The 17,790-nt window shown below is 46.7% G+C and overlaps 1 protein-coding gene across 2 annotated transcripts in view; it reads right to left on the bottom strand.

Moving 5' to 3' along the window:
* The window catches only part of focad (focadhesin), a 308,585-nt gene that overhangs the window by 57,408 nt on the left and 233,387 nt on the right, over nt 1-17,790 (bottom strand). For both annotated transcript variants that reach the window (XM_085984003.1, XM_085984000.1), the window contains exons 34-36: nt 17,515-17,617; nt 14,950-15,030; nt 578-706 (exon numbers count right to left, since the gene is read on the bottom strand). In XM_085984003.1, coding sequence (XP_085840129.1) covers nt 578-706; nt 14,950-15,030; nt 17,515-17,617 — 313 coding nt within the window. The remainder of the gene's footprint in view (nt 1-577; nt 707-14,949; nt 15,031-17,514; nt 17,618-17,790) is intronic.

Genomic DNA, 17,790 nt, shown 5'->3' with positions numbered 1-17,790 from the left:
AGCTGAAGTTTTTTTTTTCCAAAAATGAATCTGTTAAAGGAATCGTTTGAAGGAATATTCAAATATAAGCTGCCACAATGACCTTACCATTGAGTATTTGGGGAAAAAATACTTTATTTTAAAATTACTTGTTCAATTCACCACTTGGTGGCTGGCCTCCCAATCAGAGACCACCGTCTTTGCAGCATTTCCAAAGTTTGTTGCAGAAATGTAACATTTCTCACTTCAGATAAAGCTCCTGTAATCTCCCCAGCATCACCCCCTTCACATTCCTCATTGCTTTCCAAAGAAGTTGGGAACCAAGACTAGGCGAAGAAATACCAGTTTTTTTGCACCCAGCCTTAGAAATCCAGCAAAGATCCAGCCCTGATTGAAAGACCTACCATTTTATACTGAGTTTTAAATATAAATGAGATTATTGGGTATTTTCCCCACAACATAAGGTTACGGCCATTGTAGGTGGGCCTTTATCAATGAATTTTTTTTTTCAAAGGAAGAAAGTAACCAGTGATGAAATAATGGCCCTTTCAAAGAATTGACTTATAATCAATCATTCATTACATTTTTTATAACTTACCAAAATTCAGTCTCATAAGTGGAGAGAGTATGGAAGCCCAGTTCACAGGGGGATATTGATGACTGCTCCCACATCCGGCGATAGGCCCCAACAATACCTTCACTAGCTGGGGAGGAATTGACTCAGGACCTGAAAATGAAAGAAAACTAGATATGAGAAAACAATGTGGTGGTAGCATGACGTACTAATGTGGCTTGCTTGCATTTTCAGTTTAAATTTGTGGTAGCGGACTGATCATAAGTTCATTTCTAGTTCATTTATGCTATTAACTTAGAAATAGCATAAGAAACCTAATGACAGTTCAACGTGTGGTAGATACACTTTCCTAGTAATAAAGTGCAAATCTTCTTGCAATCGCTTGAATTGTACACTGTGACACATCAATGACAAAAGGCACACGAGCTGCCCTGGGTGATGCATGCTGGCAGGACAACAACAGACCTCAAACTGAGCGAGAACCCCTACCTAAAACTAAACCATATATACATTTCAAAAGTGAGACATCATTTCAAGGCAGCGTGTTAATCTCAGGAAGAACCTTCAGAAGGGTTTCGACCCGAAACGTTGGCTCTGTTTCTCTCTCCACCGATGTTGCCTGGCCTGCTGAGTTTTTCCAGCGTTTTCTGTTGTTATTTCGGATTTCCAGCATCCGCAGTATTTTGCCATCGTGTTGATCTCAGGGTTTGTTTCATTATCATAAAACAGTTTAGGGCATCAGTGATCCTCTTTGATTAGATTGCTGCCTAACAATCATCCCCAGATATCCAAATCTAAATGTCTGAACTCCTCATTTAACTTAATGCATGCATTCAGTCCCAGATGCCTAATAGTCTCTACAGAGGTTAGAATCACTCCGAGTGCATCTTGTTGAAACCTATATATGTAGGTTTGTCCCAGTAAATGGGTTAACAACTATCAAGCCCTTGGAAATACCTGATTTACACAGTGCTCATACATCACTTAAGAAAAGCCTAAGGGAGCACTTTCATTAACCTAAAAAAAATCTGTGCATCAGAAGCACCACAGTAGGCAGGTTATGGGTACAGCATGTATGCGGAAACTCCACCGACTTGTACAAAAGTCAGCGCTTTGGGCTAGTTGGAATCCGATGTGGAGATACCCGTGGCTGGGTCCTGCTGGGTTTAGCTCTAGGTAGGTGTTGTGTCTGTATTTTGTGCTGGCTGCAGTTGTTGCTATGGACCGAGAATGTTGGTGCACTCCTCAGTGTCAATGTGTGATGCTGCTCAAACGGCACGCTTGATGACTGTGACACTCGGTCCTGTTGTATCCTCAGCCAGTAGTAACTTTTCGTAACACGCTCATCTCAAGATCAGCATCCCAGCTGTGTGAGTGAATGGAGCTGTTCAGAGAAGCAGGCAAACTGCCCAGTAACCCATATCATAAGTGCAGCTGTGGGTGTGAGCAGACCAGAGATGGGAGTCTCCATGGGAGTGAAAAAGAGTTACAATAACTGACTTATCTTGCAGATGCCCGTGGCTTAATTTAGCAAATTAGACAGATGTGGGAGCACCTTGTACTAAGAGTACTCCCCCAGGCTTTCCATCTCCTTTGGGTGATACAACACATTTGTTTGTGGATAAAACACTAAACAGTAAGGTCTCACCCCGAAGATGTTACAATTACAAGACTTCACAGAATCACACAGAATCACAGAAACCCCACAGTGCAGATAGAGGCCATTTCGGCCCATCGAGCCTGCACCGACACATATCCCACCCGATCCCCGTAATCCCTACACCAACACATATCCCACCCTATCCCCGTAACCCCACGTATTTAATCCCCCTAACACTAAGGGTCAATTTATCATAGCCAATCAACCTAACTCGCACATCTTTGGACTGTGGGAGGAAACCAGAGCACCCGGAGGAAACCCACGCAAACACGGGGAGAATGTGCAAACTCCACACAGACAGTCGCCCGAGGCCGGATTCGAACCCGGGTCCCTGGCGCTGTGCTAACCACTATGCCACCGTGCTGCCCTCTCTTATAGGTCGGAATATCAAGGTGAATACAAATGAGGGAAGCCATTTTAAGTCATCCGTCCAAAAAAGAAAATCCTACAGTACCGCACTGCACCACCCAGTAAGGTCTTGTATAAGGATTTTCACCTCCACTACACTCCCTGGAGGTCTATTCCAAGTGTCGATTAAGAAAGAGAGTCTTATATTTATATAGCACCCTATCCTATCTCCCAGAATAATGCTAAAGCACATCATGTACAATTAATTACACTGAAGACCAGTCACTGTTGTCAACTGGGTAGAGTACAAAAGCCAGGAAGGTATGCTAAACCTATAAAAAAACACTTATTTGGCCCCAGCTGGAGTATTGTGTCCAATTCTGGGCACCACACTTTAGGAAGGATGTGAAGAGGGTGCAGAAGAGTTTTACTAGAATGGTTCCAGGGATGAGGGATTACAGTTACGTGGATAGAATGGAGAAGCTGGGGTTGTTCTCATTAGAGCAAAGAAGCATGAGAGGAGATTTGATCAAGGTGTTTAAAATCATGAAGGGTTTAAATAGAGTAAATAAAGAGAAACAGTTTCCAATGGCTGAAGGGTCGATAATCAGAGGGCACATATTTAAGGTAATTGGCAAACGAACCAGAGGCGACATGAGGAAAAACTTTTTTGTGCAACGAGTGGTCAGGATTTGGAATGCACTGCCTGATAGGGGGTGGATACAGATTCAATAGTAGCCTTCAAAAGGGAATTGGATAAATACTTGAAGGAGAAAAAATTGCAGGGATATGGGGAAAGAGCGGGGGAGTGGAACTAACTGGATCGTTCTTCGAAAGTCGGTGCAGACTCGATGGGCCAAATGGCCTCCTTCTGTGCTGTGCTATTGCATGATTCTATGAAATGCGGTAGCCATTTTGCACACAGCAATATTCTACAAGTCACAATGATGTAAATGACCAATTAACCTGTTTTCAGTAGTGCTGCTTAAGGGATAAATGTTGGCCAGGACACCAGGACAATCCCTGCTCTTCTTCAAATAGTGCCTGAGATCTTCAACCTCCAGCTGAACCACCAGAACAGGCAAACACGGCCTCAGTTTAACAGCTCATCTGAGGTCCAGCACCTCCAACAATGCAGCACACCCTCAATATTGCACCTTGATTTTGTTTTCAAGTCCTAAATTGGGCCTTGAGCCCACAACCTTATGTCTCCTTGTAATTATGCTTTGTGTGAATAAATTCTTCCTGACATTAGTTCTAGATTTACCCTTCACCAGTTTGAAACCTGTGCCTCCTTGTCCTACTGTGTTAATTTATCTTAAAGTAATGCTTCAAGTTTACCCATTCTATACCATTTAACATCAAAGTTTAATATAAAGCTCCCCCCCTCAGTTGCCTTCTTTAGAGGTTAATCTGCGCTCAAAGCTCAGTTCTTGCAGGGGATCAGTCTCATGGATCTCCTCTGAACTGCTGCCACAACTTGAATGTGTCTTAGTGACCAAAACTGGACATTGCACTCAAGGTACAGCCTGACCAAAGTATTGGACAGTTTTAGCATAATACTACTGTACTTTCAGAATATAGTTCAGCATTCAGTTTACTTGATGAATATATGCTTTAATCAAAAACAATGAATAGCTTAATTGATTTCAAATCGACTTAGATTAGCAGTTTGAGAATGTGTCTGCAGATTCTCATGTATTTATGAGTTATGCAGCACTAAGTTCCACTGTTAATTCTGACAAAGCATTCACACCTCATCTGTTCTCTCCACAGATGCTGCCTGATATGCTGAGTGTCTCCAGCAATTCCTGCAATTTCAATTTTCAGCACCTGCAGTTTTTTTAAACGTTTATTTTGATATTGCCAATGGCTTACTCAGATTAAAATTACCAAGACTGTCAGCACCCCTGGGTCCAGAAGCGTAAAAGGAAGAGTTACTAAGTAGATAATGAGGTCTGAACTGTTGAACCTTCTTGAGAGAATGCCAGGCTTACTTTCCTAGCGTACTTTCAGCTGAAGCCAATTATATTAGGCTTCAGTTGCACTGTTACATGTGCCATCTTAAGCTTTTTAAAAAATAAAATCAATACTGTTACACAAGGCAGTCAAAGGTCCATTCGAACCTAATTGGATAAGACAGAATTCTTCTTGGCAGTGCTAAAAAGTTGAAGCTTTGTATTGTTTTGTTTGAATTAGGATTTCTAGATATGAGAGTTGAACAGGATCTGTGCACATCAGAATTCTATGTTGGGTCGCGCATTTCTAAATTAACTCAATCTTACACACAGCCTTTAAATCTGAATTACACCCTTGCAAGGTACCCGAGATTATCTTCAGCTGCAGAGCAATACCACCTTCAGACAGACTCACACGAAGTTCCATGCCAGCAGTAAAATTATGGAAACAATTATTGAGGTTAAGCTTTTCACCAGCACAAACCTGGATTTTAGGTTTGAACAAAGTGATCTTCAGAGACCGCTGGTCAAGATTTTTGTTCGCAACAAAATGTCACAACTGTGCAGCATTTTGTGAAGTAATCGGTGCAATTCAATAAGAATTTTAGCAAGACAAGACGTAATAATCATTACTTAGAAAAAACCACATTAAGGAATAACTTCAGCCCAATACTCAGTGCCGTTCCAAACACTGTTCCCACTAAGGTGCACGGGGCGATCCCGGGCTCGCATGCAGTTGATTTAAAATGCCGTGCAGAGAACTGGACAGGAACTGGGGCGGGGGAGGGGCCCACGACACACTGGCCCCCGGGGGGAGGGGCCCACGACACACTGGCCCCCGGGGGGAGGGGCCCACGACACACTGGCCCCCGGGGGGAGGGGCCCACGACACACTGGCCCCCCGGGGGGAGGGGCCCACGACACACTGGCCCCCCGGGGGGAGGGGCCCACGACACACTGGCCCCCCGGGGGGAGGGGCCCACGACACACTGGCCCCCCGGGGGGAGGGGCCCACGACACACTGGCCCCCCGGGGGGAGGGGCCCACGACACACTGGCCCCCCGGGGGGAGGGGCCCACGACACACTGGCCCCTGGGGGGAGGGGCCCACGACACACTGGCCCCCGGGGGGAGGGGCCCACGACACACTGGCCCCCGGGGGGAGGGGCCCACGACACACTGGCCCCCGGGGGGAGGGGCCCACGACACACTGGCCCCCGGGGGGAGGGGCCCACGACACACTGGCCCCCGGGGGGAGGGGCCCACGACACACTGGCCCCCGGGGGGAGGGGCCCACGACACACTGGCCCCCGGGGGGAGGGGCCCACGACACACTGGCCCCCGGGGGGAGGGGCCCCCGACACACTGGCCCCCGGGGGGAGGGGCCCACGACACACTGGCCCCCGGGGGGAGGGGCCCACGACACACTGGCCCCCGGGGGGAGGGGCCCACGACACACTGGCCCCGGGGGGAGGGGCCCACGACACACTGGCCCCGGGGGAGGGGCCCAATACACACTGGCCCCGGGGGAGGGGCCCAATACACACTGGCCCCGGGGGGGGGGGGGGCCCAATACACACTGGCCCCGGGGGAGGGGCCCAATACACACTGGCCCCGGGGGAGGGGCCCAATACACACTGGCCCCGGGGGAGGGGCCCAATACACACTGGCCCCGGGGGGGGGGGGCCCAATACACACTGGCCCCGGGGGAGGGGCCCAATACACACTGGCCCCGGGGGAGGGGCCCAATACACACTGGCCCCGGGGGAGGGGCCCAATACACACTGGCCCCGGGGGAGGGGCCCAATACACACTGGCCCCGGGGGAGGGGCCCAATACACACTGGCCCCGGGAATCCAGACTCGTTTGTGAGTCTTGCGACCTCAGAGCCAATCGCAATGGCAACTCTTGAAGTGTGTGTTCCGATGGTTGATGGCTCACTGTGTAATACCGCGAGAGGTTTGGTTAGCTCTCTTGACCTTTCAGCTGGACCCGCTGTCATTATTTGCCTTTCAGCCTTCAGTGCCAGCTCTCGGGATACCGGAGCCGTGCATGCATATTATCCAGTTGGGACACACTTTCGTCAGCTCTGTGCAGAGGTCAGGGGATCCGTTGGTGGCTGGTGGGGGTGGGGGGCGATCGAGGATCAAAAGGGGAGAGAGAGAGAGACTGGGCAGAGAGACTGGAGTGAGAGAGAGAGAGAGAGAGGGGAGAGAGAGAGAGAGGGGGGAGAGAGAGAGAGAGAGAGGGGAGAGAGAGAGAGATTGGGGAGAGAGAGACTGGGGGGAGATAGAGAGAAACTGGGAAAAGAGAGAGAGAGAGACTAGGAAGAGAGAGAGACTGGGGGGAGAGAGACTGGGGGGGGAGAGAGAGAGAGAGAGACTAGGGGGAGAGAGAGAGATGGGGAGAGAGAGGGGGAGAGAGGGAGGGGAGATGGAGGGAGGGAGAGGGTCAGAGAGAGTGGTGAGGGTCCAGACATGTGTCGTCAGTTCCTGGGGACTGAGAGGCGGCTGCACTTTGGGACAACACAGGTGGAGGCGCAGCACATGTACAATGGCTGCTGGAAGGAGGCGAAAGCAACAAGTTTTAGGCCCCCGGTGAAACAAAAATGAGAATTTTTTAACATTTTAATTCAGAAAATTGTTTAAAGTTGGAAAAAAATAGGGGAAAGTGATGTTAAATGTCCCACGGTAAGTTCCAGTTAAATTTTGCCAGGTGTTGTCCCCTTTTTGAAAGAGTCTATCAGGGTTGTTTAAATCATGTTATGAGAGAGGGGAAAAAGTTTGTGCCCCTGTTTTTACCTCAGTGTGTAAGAGACAGAGGGAACGGCAGCAGAAGAAGAGGAAACAACTTCTCCAAAACACATTGCCAAGACTGGGGATAGATAACCTCACCGCCTTCTTAGGAAGTTTAACCACTTTATTCACTTTCTTACTTGAGCTTCGTTTGGAATTAGAGTTTATTTTTATTTTTTGCTGTATGTTTCATGACAGCGTTGAAGAGGGAAAGAGAAACTTGGAGCAACTTCTGTCAAAGCTGCAATGAGACTTGAAAGAATTTAAAGATTTTTAATGAACTTTTCACAAAAAGTGAGTGTTAAAAACACCTTCCCCCCCCCAAGTTTCGAATATGATTTTGGAAGAAAACAGAAACAAAAATTAATTTTCCCCTCATCTAAACAAGTTTCAACCAGGTCTTGAAGTCCAAACACTTCTGAAATGCTTAAAACATTTAAAATTGAAATTTCTCAATTTTGATTTTGAATGATCGACCGAAGTGAGTAGCTTTACAAAAACATGCAACCATGCATGGGGGAGGATTTGTAGGAGTTACATATTAATTATAAATGTTATAAAGTCAGTAAAAAGTAAGACCTTTAGGAAGAGAACCAAAAAAGGGGAAAAACACAAACCATTTTATTTTGTCTGTCGTTCTATAGTCCTAACAAGTCCCAGGAATAATGTAAATACAGATTTCCTCTTAAACGTTTAGTGGAGTGTTAATAGAAACGCCAGTTATGTAATGATGTATAAAAATTGCAGGAAGCTACTTTAGAAGAAACTACTATTTGTTTATTGAGAAAGATACAGAAAATACTTCGATTAAACTGATAATGTACAATTTTGATTTGGTATAAATGTTTGAAATAAGAGATTAAGGGGGAAAAATTCAGTATAGCCCCATTGGGGCGCAATTATCGGCCGGGCGCAAAGTTTAGCGCCTGCCGCTAATCATCGCCTCCGACTGCAAACTTGGCTTCTATCGCCCCTGGAGGTGATTGGAGCGCTAAATCAGGCACTACACACCTCTTAAGGCGTTAACGCCGAGGAGCTACCTCACAGCGCTGGCGAAGCTCATGTGATGTCAGTCAGCAATGGAACACAGACACACTGGCACCGGCCAGTTCTTAAAGGAGAGGGTCGATCTTGCTCTCCATCCACACCCTGCTCATTGAAGCCTTGAATGTCAGCCTGGAGAGACCTGTACATCAAATCTGCTGGAAAGAACAATGGAGAGGCCCAGGGAAAGAGCTCAGAGTGCAGCCCCCGTAGTCTCTTTTAAATCGATGCAAGGAAGGTCAAATCAAAATGAACCTGCAAAGTGCTGCTCAGTACCCAAAACTCCTTCACACAGCGTTGAATCTCTCCAGAAGTTTCTCTCTCTCTCTCTCTCAGAATGCGTTTGCAAAAATGTCGCCGACAAAAAAAGGCAGGAAGCGGTCGCCTTTAAATAGCACTCCCCCAGTCCCTTCCCGACTGCAAAACGCTCCCCTCAACCTGTCGTTGCTAGCGGCAGGCGGAAAGGCGGGGGTGCCACTCAATATCAGGTCCGGGGCGCTGCACGCTCAACTGACGTCACGATCTGTGGGCGCAGTAGATCGTGGCAATAGTGTTTAGCGGCGCCGCAAAATGTCTGGTCAATTTCGCGAGCGGTGCAAAGATCGCCATGCCCGGGCGCTAGTTGCTTTGCGCCCCATTAGCGCCCTCTTAGGGCGCTAATGGGAGGCGCAAAGCTACCGAATTTTTCCCCCTAAAAATTGAGAGTACAATGTAGTTTGTTTCCAACTATTTAATTGGGAAGTACCTAAAATAATTCAACACTTTTCTTGATAAGAGCAGGTATTAATATTGTGGAGAATGTTTGAGAGAAAAACATTAGAAGTGAAAATTGTAAATTAACATCTTTACCTCAACATATTAGTCAACATTTCCAAGTTTGATTGGTTCTCCTGTCCAGGAAGTTTATTTCTGTTAAATCATAGCTTTTCCTGCTTTTTGTTTTTAATTCGGTGATGCAAATTGTTTGTGTGTTTTTCTGCACTTGTGAATAAGTGCTGCATTTCTGACATGTTACATAGTGGGTGTGCTGGTTCAATTGGCCGGAATTTTGCCGGTGCCCAGAGGGCAGGTTTGGAGGCGGGTCCACTGTCAAAATAGCAAAGGAAACCCGCTGTCAACCCGCCTTCAGGAGAGACTCCCAGGTGTTGGGTCAGTCAGCGGAGAACTGGCCCGACACCAAGCAGTGGGGAATATAATCGAGTTAATTAAATGGCTTATTAAGAGCCAATTTAATGGTATTTTGAGGCTTCCTTCCCATTTTACGTTCTCCCCCACGGGTTACCCACTGCTCGGGGAACACGCCAGCTCACCCTGGCGTGAGTTGAGTCTGCTCTGATGTTTCTGATAAGCTGACAGCTGCAGAAGTGGTGTAAAGGATACCATGTTGCAGATGGTCAGTTTCAGAGCGCAGAAACTGCATCTATAATACATATAGAGATTTCTTTAGCTTGCAAGTGTTTAGAGCCAACTGTATGTCCAGTGCCACCTCATTGGAACAACCTCTCTCACCATTGACAGATCACTTCTGTCATCTCACCTGCACCTGACATCTATTGCAGCAACATCGGTGCCCTTGAAAAAGAGAGACTCTGGTCCTCTCAATCTTTCCACGATCAGCCCCAACACCAACATCACCAGGCGCACCATCATCACTAACAACATCACCAACCTTCTCCGCCGTCACCTGATGCTGCACAGGACATCAGCCCCTGACAACACTGCTGCCCGGGAGGCAAGTGATGGCATCACCATGGCCAGATTTACTTCACTTGACGCTGTTAACCCTGGCTGCCACATGACACCAGGTTAGCACCATCCCTGTGAAGCATCCCTTTAATGTCCAAGCCATGCCATGCACACTCATCACTATAGCTGGGGGGGGGCGGAGTTATGTCTTAACATTCACTGGAAGTTCAGTAAGACACTTCTCAAGGTGTGCTCAGATCTGTCCAATAAGGGGCAGTGTTAGAAAGAGAGATTTCACTGTATGACAACACATTACCAGAAACTTCACATGGGCAATGGCTAAACCTCTCAAGTGCTTACCTTTGTGTGTTGTTAGTTGGTATGCTTGCAGTAGGAGGAGGGTGAGCGTGAGGGGTGGCTAGTGAGATGGGGAAGTGATAAAGTAGAGAGAGGTTTGGGTGGAGGTGCAAGGTAAGTTGGTGTAAGGATGTGTAGGAGTAGGGTATGGAAGGCAGAGTGATGAGAATGTGTTGAGTAGAAGTAACGTATTGTGATCCACTGACATTGTTGAAAGGTTGGCGTCACTGCAGCCAGAGACTCCTGATGACATCCCTGCTTGTGTCCTTTGTGCAATGTGCAACCAGGCTGTGTTGGTGTCCTGGGGAGGTCTCCTCTACCCTTGGAAGGGAAGAGAACCTCCCTGCATGCTGTGACTCCCTCCATAAGCATATGGAGGGAGTCATTTGAGAGCCTGGGTGCAAGTGTCCACCTTTGTGCAGTGCTTGTCAGTGTTTGCAGCACCTCAATGCTGTCAAACTCAATGTGGCCGTGGTCCCTTTAAGGAAACCGGCTGATGACACGTCATCAAATTACATCATCAGACCTGCTTCCTGTTAATTGGCCGGGAAGCCCGCAGGGCGGGCTTAACAAGGCCAATCAAGGGAAAATCCCTTTGACAGAGTGGCTGTAGCCAGGATCGCGACTGGAACCCGGAAACCAGTTCTCCCGCCACTGATGATAAAATCGTGGCCAATGTTTATTAATGGAAGTGATTGAAGTTGGAAATACGGATACACATTTTTGTTCAATTCTTTTCAATACTGTGAACTAAAGAACTGCAGCACTTTATATTTGTTGGTTGTCTGGTTGCATTGTGATTAATATTCTAATTACTTATGTGGACTGCTATAGTGACATGAGGGGTGGGCTAATACGTTGAAAACTTTAAAATTAATACAAATTGCACGAATAGATATGTCTCTTTCAGCTCACCTTGGGCTTTTGGATTGTTTGTCGATGCACAACCATGTAACTGAGTGATGTTTCTGAAGTGTTAATGCATTATTATGCAGTTCTTTTATATCCCAGTCATTTCTGACAAGTAATTTTTTTATTAAATAGAGTTTGTACATGACGAACTAAAAGCTTTTAATTAATTCTACCGTAAATAAACTTGCAGAATAGGCATGTAAATGACAAATGAATTTCAATATAGATAAGTGTGAAGTGGTGCATTTTGGTAAGTGGAATAAGGAGGTGGCCTACTCCTTGCAAAATAAGAGTCTCAATGGGGTAGAGGTGCAAAGGGATCTAGGGGTATAGATTCACAAATCATTAAAAGTAGCAACACAGGTTAAAAAAGCCATAAAAGTGCAAATAAAGCACTGGGGCTCATATCTAGAGAAATAGAATTTAAAAAGCAGAGAAGTTATGTTAAACTTGTATATAGCCTTGTCTGATTGTCTGATGATTTGAGACTGTGGGGTGGCAATCTTCTTCTTCTTAGGCAGTCCCTCGGAACCGAGGATGACTTGCTTCCACATTAAAAATGAGTTCTCAGGTGACTGATGAGTCCAATGCGGGACCTACAGTCTCTGTCACAGGTGGGGCGGACGGTGGTTGAAGGGGCGGGTGGGTGAGGTGCTTGGGTTGACGTGCGCTCCTTGCGCTTGGCTTCCGCTTGCTCCCGGCGAAGAGACTCGAGGTGTTCGGCGCCTTCCCGGATGCTTCTCCTCCACTTTATGCGGTCTTGGGCCAGGGATTCCCAGATGTCGGTGGGGATGTTACACTTTTTCAAGGAGGCTTTGAGGGTGTCCTTGAAGCGTTTCCTCTGTCCACCTGGGGCTCTCTTGCCGTGCCGGAGCTCCGAGTAGAGCGTTGGTTTTGGGAGTCTCATATCGGGCATGCGGACAATGTGACCCATCCATCGGAGCTGATTGAGCGTGGTCAGAGCTTCGATGCTGGGGATGTTGGCCTGAGCAAGAACACTGACGTTGGTGCGCCTATCCTGCCAATAGATTTGCAGGATCTTGCGGAGGCAGCGTTGGTGCTACCTCTCCAGTGCTTTGAGATGCCTGCTGTACATGGTCCATGTCTCTGAGGCATACAGCAGGGCGGGTATCACTGCTGCTCTGTAGACCATGAGCTTAGTGCCGGGTTTGAGGTCCTGGTCTTCAAACACTCTTCCTCAGGCAACCGAAGGCTGTACTGGCACACTGAAGGCGGTGTTGGACTTCGTTGTCGACGTCTGCCCTTGTTGACAGTAGGCTCCCGAGGTATGGAAAGTGGTCCACGTTGTCCAAGGCCTTGTCGTGGATTTTGATAATCAGGGGGCAGCACTGTGTGGCGGGGGCAGGTTGGTAGAGGATCTTTGTCTTATGGATGTTTAGTGTAAGGTCCATGCTCTCGTATGCTTCGGTGAAGGTGTTAACGATGGTTTGGAGTTCGACCTCCGAGTGAGCGCAGACGCAAGTATCGTCTGCATACTGTAATTCGACGACAGAGGATGGGACGACCTTGGATCTGGACTGGAGGCGACGGAGGTTGAACAGTTTCCCGTTTGTTCTGTAAATTAGCTCTACTCCAGTGGGGAGCTTACTGAGGGTGAGATGGAGCATTGCAGCAAGGAAGATTGAGAAGAGCGTTGGTGCGATGACACAGCCTTGCTTGACCCCGGTTCGTACGTGAATTGGGTCTGTGGTGGAACCGTTGGTCAGGACCATGGCTTGCATGTCGTCGTGAAGCAGGCGGAGGATAGTGACAAACTTTTGAGGGCAGCCGAATTTGAGGAGGACACTCCATAATCCCTCACGGTTGACAGTGTCGAAGGCCTTTGTGAGATCAAAGAAGGCCATGTACAGTGGTTGATGCTGTTCCCTGTATTTCTCTTGTAATTGACGTGCAGTGAAGATCATGTCCATTGTGCCTCTTAGTGGGTGGAATCCGCATTGCGACTCTGGGAGGAGCTCTTCGGCCACTGGGAGAAGGCGATTGAGGAGGATTCTTGCGATGACTTTCCCTGTGGCAGATAGCAGGGAAACTCCTCTGTAATTACCGCAATCGGACTTGTCACCTTTCTTGAAGATGGTCACAATTACGGCGTCTCTGAGATCCCCTGGCATGCTCTCCTCCTTCCAGATAAGAGAAATGAGAAATGACCAGTGCGCTATGGTCATCAGTGCGTACGCCCCAACACTGGAAGCCACAGACGAGACCAAAGAGGAATTCTACTCCAGCCTCGAACAAGCCCTGTCCCGAGTCCCAACGGGCGACAAGCTGATCCTCCTTGACGACTTCAACGCCAGAGTTGGAAAGGACACAGACCTCTGGAGAGGTGTGATCGGCAGAGAGGGGATAGGGAAAGCCAACTCCAACGGTACCCTCCTCCTGTCGAAATGCTTAGAACATGGCCTCGTCATAACCAACACCTTGTTCCGTCAGAGAGACAAGTACAAGGCTTCATGGCAGCACCCTCGTTCCAAGCACTGGCATCTGCTGGACTACGTCATCGTCCGAGTGAGGGACCGCATCACCCGCGCCATGACAGGAGCTGATGACTGCTGGACAGACTACCGCCTAATCCGCTCTGTCATCTCCATCAATGTAGCCCCAAAACAGCGGCGGCAACAGAAACAATGCCGCAGGAAAATTAACGCTGGAGCACTCAAAGACCCCGCTAAGAAAGCCCTATTCAGCCTGCGCCTCACAAACAACCTGACGACTCCCAGTGATGCAGAGACACAGAGTGTCCACAGCGTCTGGTCTGCATTTAAGGCCGCCATAATCAGCACCTGTGAAGAGACGCTCGGTCACTCAACCAGGAAACACCAAGACTGGTTTGACGAGAATGACCAGGAGATCCAGAAGCTAATAAGCCGCAAGCGCAAGGCATTTCTGATCTGGAAACAGCAACAGAACGCGAGAGCAAGAAAGCAGCTCTACAGAAGCCTGAAGGCCGAGGTCCAACAAAAAACTCGCGACCTAAAGAACAGATGGTGGGTGGAGAAAACGCAGGAGATCCAGCAGCTAGCCGACAACCATGACGTGCGTGGATTCTTTAGCGCAGTCAAGACCATCTACGGCCCAAGCAGCCAAGGCCCTTCCCCACTGCGGGCCAAGAACGGAGAGGTACTCATCAAGGACAGGGAAGCAGTCAGTGCCCGCTGGAAGGAACACTTCGAAGATCTCCTTAACCACGACTCTGTCTTCGACACGAGTGTCCTCAACTCCATACCACAGCATGCTACCCACCACCATCTCAGCACAACCCCAGCCCGCATGAGGTTGAAAAGGCCATCCGACAACTGAAGAACAACAAGGCCTCAGGAGCAGATGGAATCCCCGCCGAGGCACTAAAGCATGGCGGAGAAGCACTACTGGCGCGGGGTGGCAATATGGCATTACTGTATATATTTTTTAAGTGGTTGCTGTTGGTGTTGTTTTAAAATTTGCTCACGGACGAAAAGGTCAAAGGAGTTCGTGGCCCGCTCAGTACAAAAAAAAGAGGGAACATTGGTTCCAAGAGCATCGGTTGGGCCATACTTGACCAATGAAAAAGCTAACTAGCAATTTTTTTTTTAAAAAAGGAAAACAATTGTGATACAATTAAATATTTTCCATATCATACCTTTTTTTCCTGCTTCAACAATATAATCAGTAGCACATCTGATGACACTCTTTTCTGGCAAATAGCCAAAATCTGGAGGCACTGCAAAAACAATTAATTTCATTAGGTAAACAGCCAGATATGTTAACTCCACAAACAACGACTCCCTGTTACTGGTCAGCATGTCATTTACAGGTTTCAAATAGTGTGAAACACCACTCAAACAAAGTGAGCTATCTGTAGTGCTTTGCTAACCAGCCAACAAAGCAATTAACAAAAAAGCTACTTAGATCTGCATGAAAACTGCTGGACACAACACCGCACTTCACGCAGAACTGAGTTTCATTTTTTTTTTAAATTCAGTTGTAATTAGATGACAGATAGGTGGTTAAAAAAAATACATTGGTAACACATTTCAAAGTTGATGTTAGCTGACAAGCAAAACCCTGCTGTCATATTCAGTTGCACTAGTCTGCTTTCCAATACTAGCAAAATGCACGACTCAGTCTCCTGGCAACGGGGTAAGTAGTCTCAGTATCCTGGCAACGGGGTAAGTAGTCTCAGTATCCTGGTAGCTTAATCACTTGAAAAATGTGGCATCTACAGATGCACAGCATGTATGTTATACTGCAGGTCACAGTCAAAGGAGAAGCTAAGTGGCAGGGGGGTGGGGGGGAAGAGAGACAAGAAGTGACCATTTTCAATATAAAGCCCTCGATCAAAAAAGATTTTTGAAAACCAATTCCAAGTCTTGCACCTTGTAGAAGATGCTTAATATTCAAGTTGTTGTTGTTTCCACAAGGACACCACGTCAGGTCTCCAGCAGGTCTTGTTGATTTGACATCAGTTATGGGTTTGGACAGTGAGCAGATCAGAATTCCTTCCAGTCCTGAATGCCAATTCGCATGGTGTCCAAAATAGGCAATGCCAATACTGGACAGGTGTTGTGCGATTCTTTTTTAAACGTTACCCAGATTTGAGACATAAAGTGAAGTAATCTTTCTACACGGATCTTCGCCTTCAATGCACACTCCATATCTTTCAACTGCTAAATTTTCTATTTTTGCAAAATGAATGTTAAAGAAAAATAATCTACAGGCAAGGATCAGAAGTTTTTCTGTAAAATCTTGTCTCCAACTTTCTGTCACCATATCAAATTATCTTCTTTCCGCCTACATTTCCATCTTCCCACCCTCATCCCATCTCCCGCCACCACTGCACGCAGCATTTCCCAATTAAGTAGCGAAGCAGGAGCATGAGCAAGTTTACAGATTTCTACTGGAGACATCACTGAATCAGTCACATGGAGATGACGCAACAGCAGCAAGGTTTAACTCAACATTTTATTTTCCTCTCCACTCTTTCCCACCCACACTTTGACAATATGACTAAGATCAGTAATTCAACGTGTAGGGAGCGGCAAGGGAGAACTCTACCTCTCATCACTCTGTAGTGCAGCATGTTAAGTGCACTGTCATAGCGTGACCATATGTTCAGTTTTCAGTTAATAGAAATGCAATCTTCATTTTTATTAATATCAGTCCTCTGCCAATTACACTTTGTATCGAGTCACTAAGGGGTGCACAAGAGTAATTGGGATGATTCTCCATCCATTTTCACTCCATCCATTTTCACTCCGTCCTTGTTGGTCCTGTTCTCAGCTCAACATCTTCTCTAAAAGCACAGGCAAGACTAGCAGCTTACTATATGTGGAATTGTGGTGCACACCCAATTGAAGGCCAAATACAGTAATGTGTTACAACATCAGAGTAAGCTAAAACAAGAGTTAACAAAAATCCTTACCAACATCTGTTAATTAGGGTAACTGGCTTCAATTTTAATTAGTTTTGTCCACAGAAAAGACGAGTAACTGACGACTCATTCTCATCAGCAAAGCCACTTATACTCAGATAAAATATGTGCTAAGCCTTAGCTCAGTGGTCGCTCTCTCACCTCCGAGTCAAAAGTTCATGGGTTCCAACCTCACTCCGGGGACATGATCATATAAAAGCACTCCCAGACACAAGTTACTTTCTCTATATATTGAAGAAGCCACGCATACGAAAGAAGTATTATGAATTTGTAGAATTCTCTAAATAAACAGAGAGTTAATCTACTATCTGATGGTGTTAAATTCTCATCCTTGTTTTCAAATCCCTCGACAGCCTCACCCCTACCTATCTCTGTAACCTCCTCCAGCCCTACCACCCGCTTAGATCTCTGCACTCCTCCAATTCTAGCCTCTTGTGCATCATTGGCAGCCGTGCCTTCAGCTGCCTAGGCCCTAAACTCTAATTTTCTCCTAAAGTCTTTCTACCTCTCTCTCCTCCTTGAAGATGCTCCTTAAAACCTACCTCACCTGTCCCAATATCTCCTTATGTGGCTCGGTGTGAAATTTTGTTTGCCAAATCGCTCCTGTGAAGTGCCTTAGTGCCTTTAACATAGTAAAATGTCCCATGTAAATGCAAGTTGTTGTTGAGATCTTCAATTTTGAAATGGGCAAATAAAATATTTGCAGCAATGCTAAGTTTATACAGTAGTCAAAAAAGTTTTCATCTTTTCACAATTTGCAGTAGTATTACTAACCTGATGTCCTACTCTGGCTGGATGACATGTTGGTCAGATGAAGATGTCCTAAAGCAGAGGCAGCATTGGACTGGAGTCCAATTACTCCAGAAAAGCTAATAGTCTATGGTAAGGCAACAGGTTAACAAGTGGGTAAATAAAAAACAAAGCATAAAATACAGCAAGTCATGCAACTGAGCAAGTAGAACATCTGAAACAATTTAATTTATGTAAATTTCACAAAAACATTCCTGCACGATGTTACATAAAAATAAATTTTTATTATGAGGGGTTTTA

This window comes from Somniosus microcephalus, chromosome 1, assembly GCF_052327205.1.
Source record: "Somniosus microcephalus isolate GS21.2 chromosome 1, FLI_Smic_1.0, whole genome shotgun sequence".
Lineage (NCBI taxonomy): Eukaryota > Metazoa > Chordata > Chondrichthyes > Squaliformes > Somniosidae > Somniosus > Somniosus microcephalus.
The sequence above is the reverse complement of the archived record's forward strand: the minus strand, read 5'-3'. Positions and strand labels throughout refer to the sequence as shown.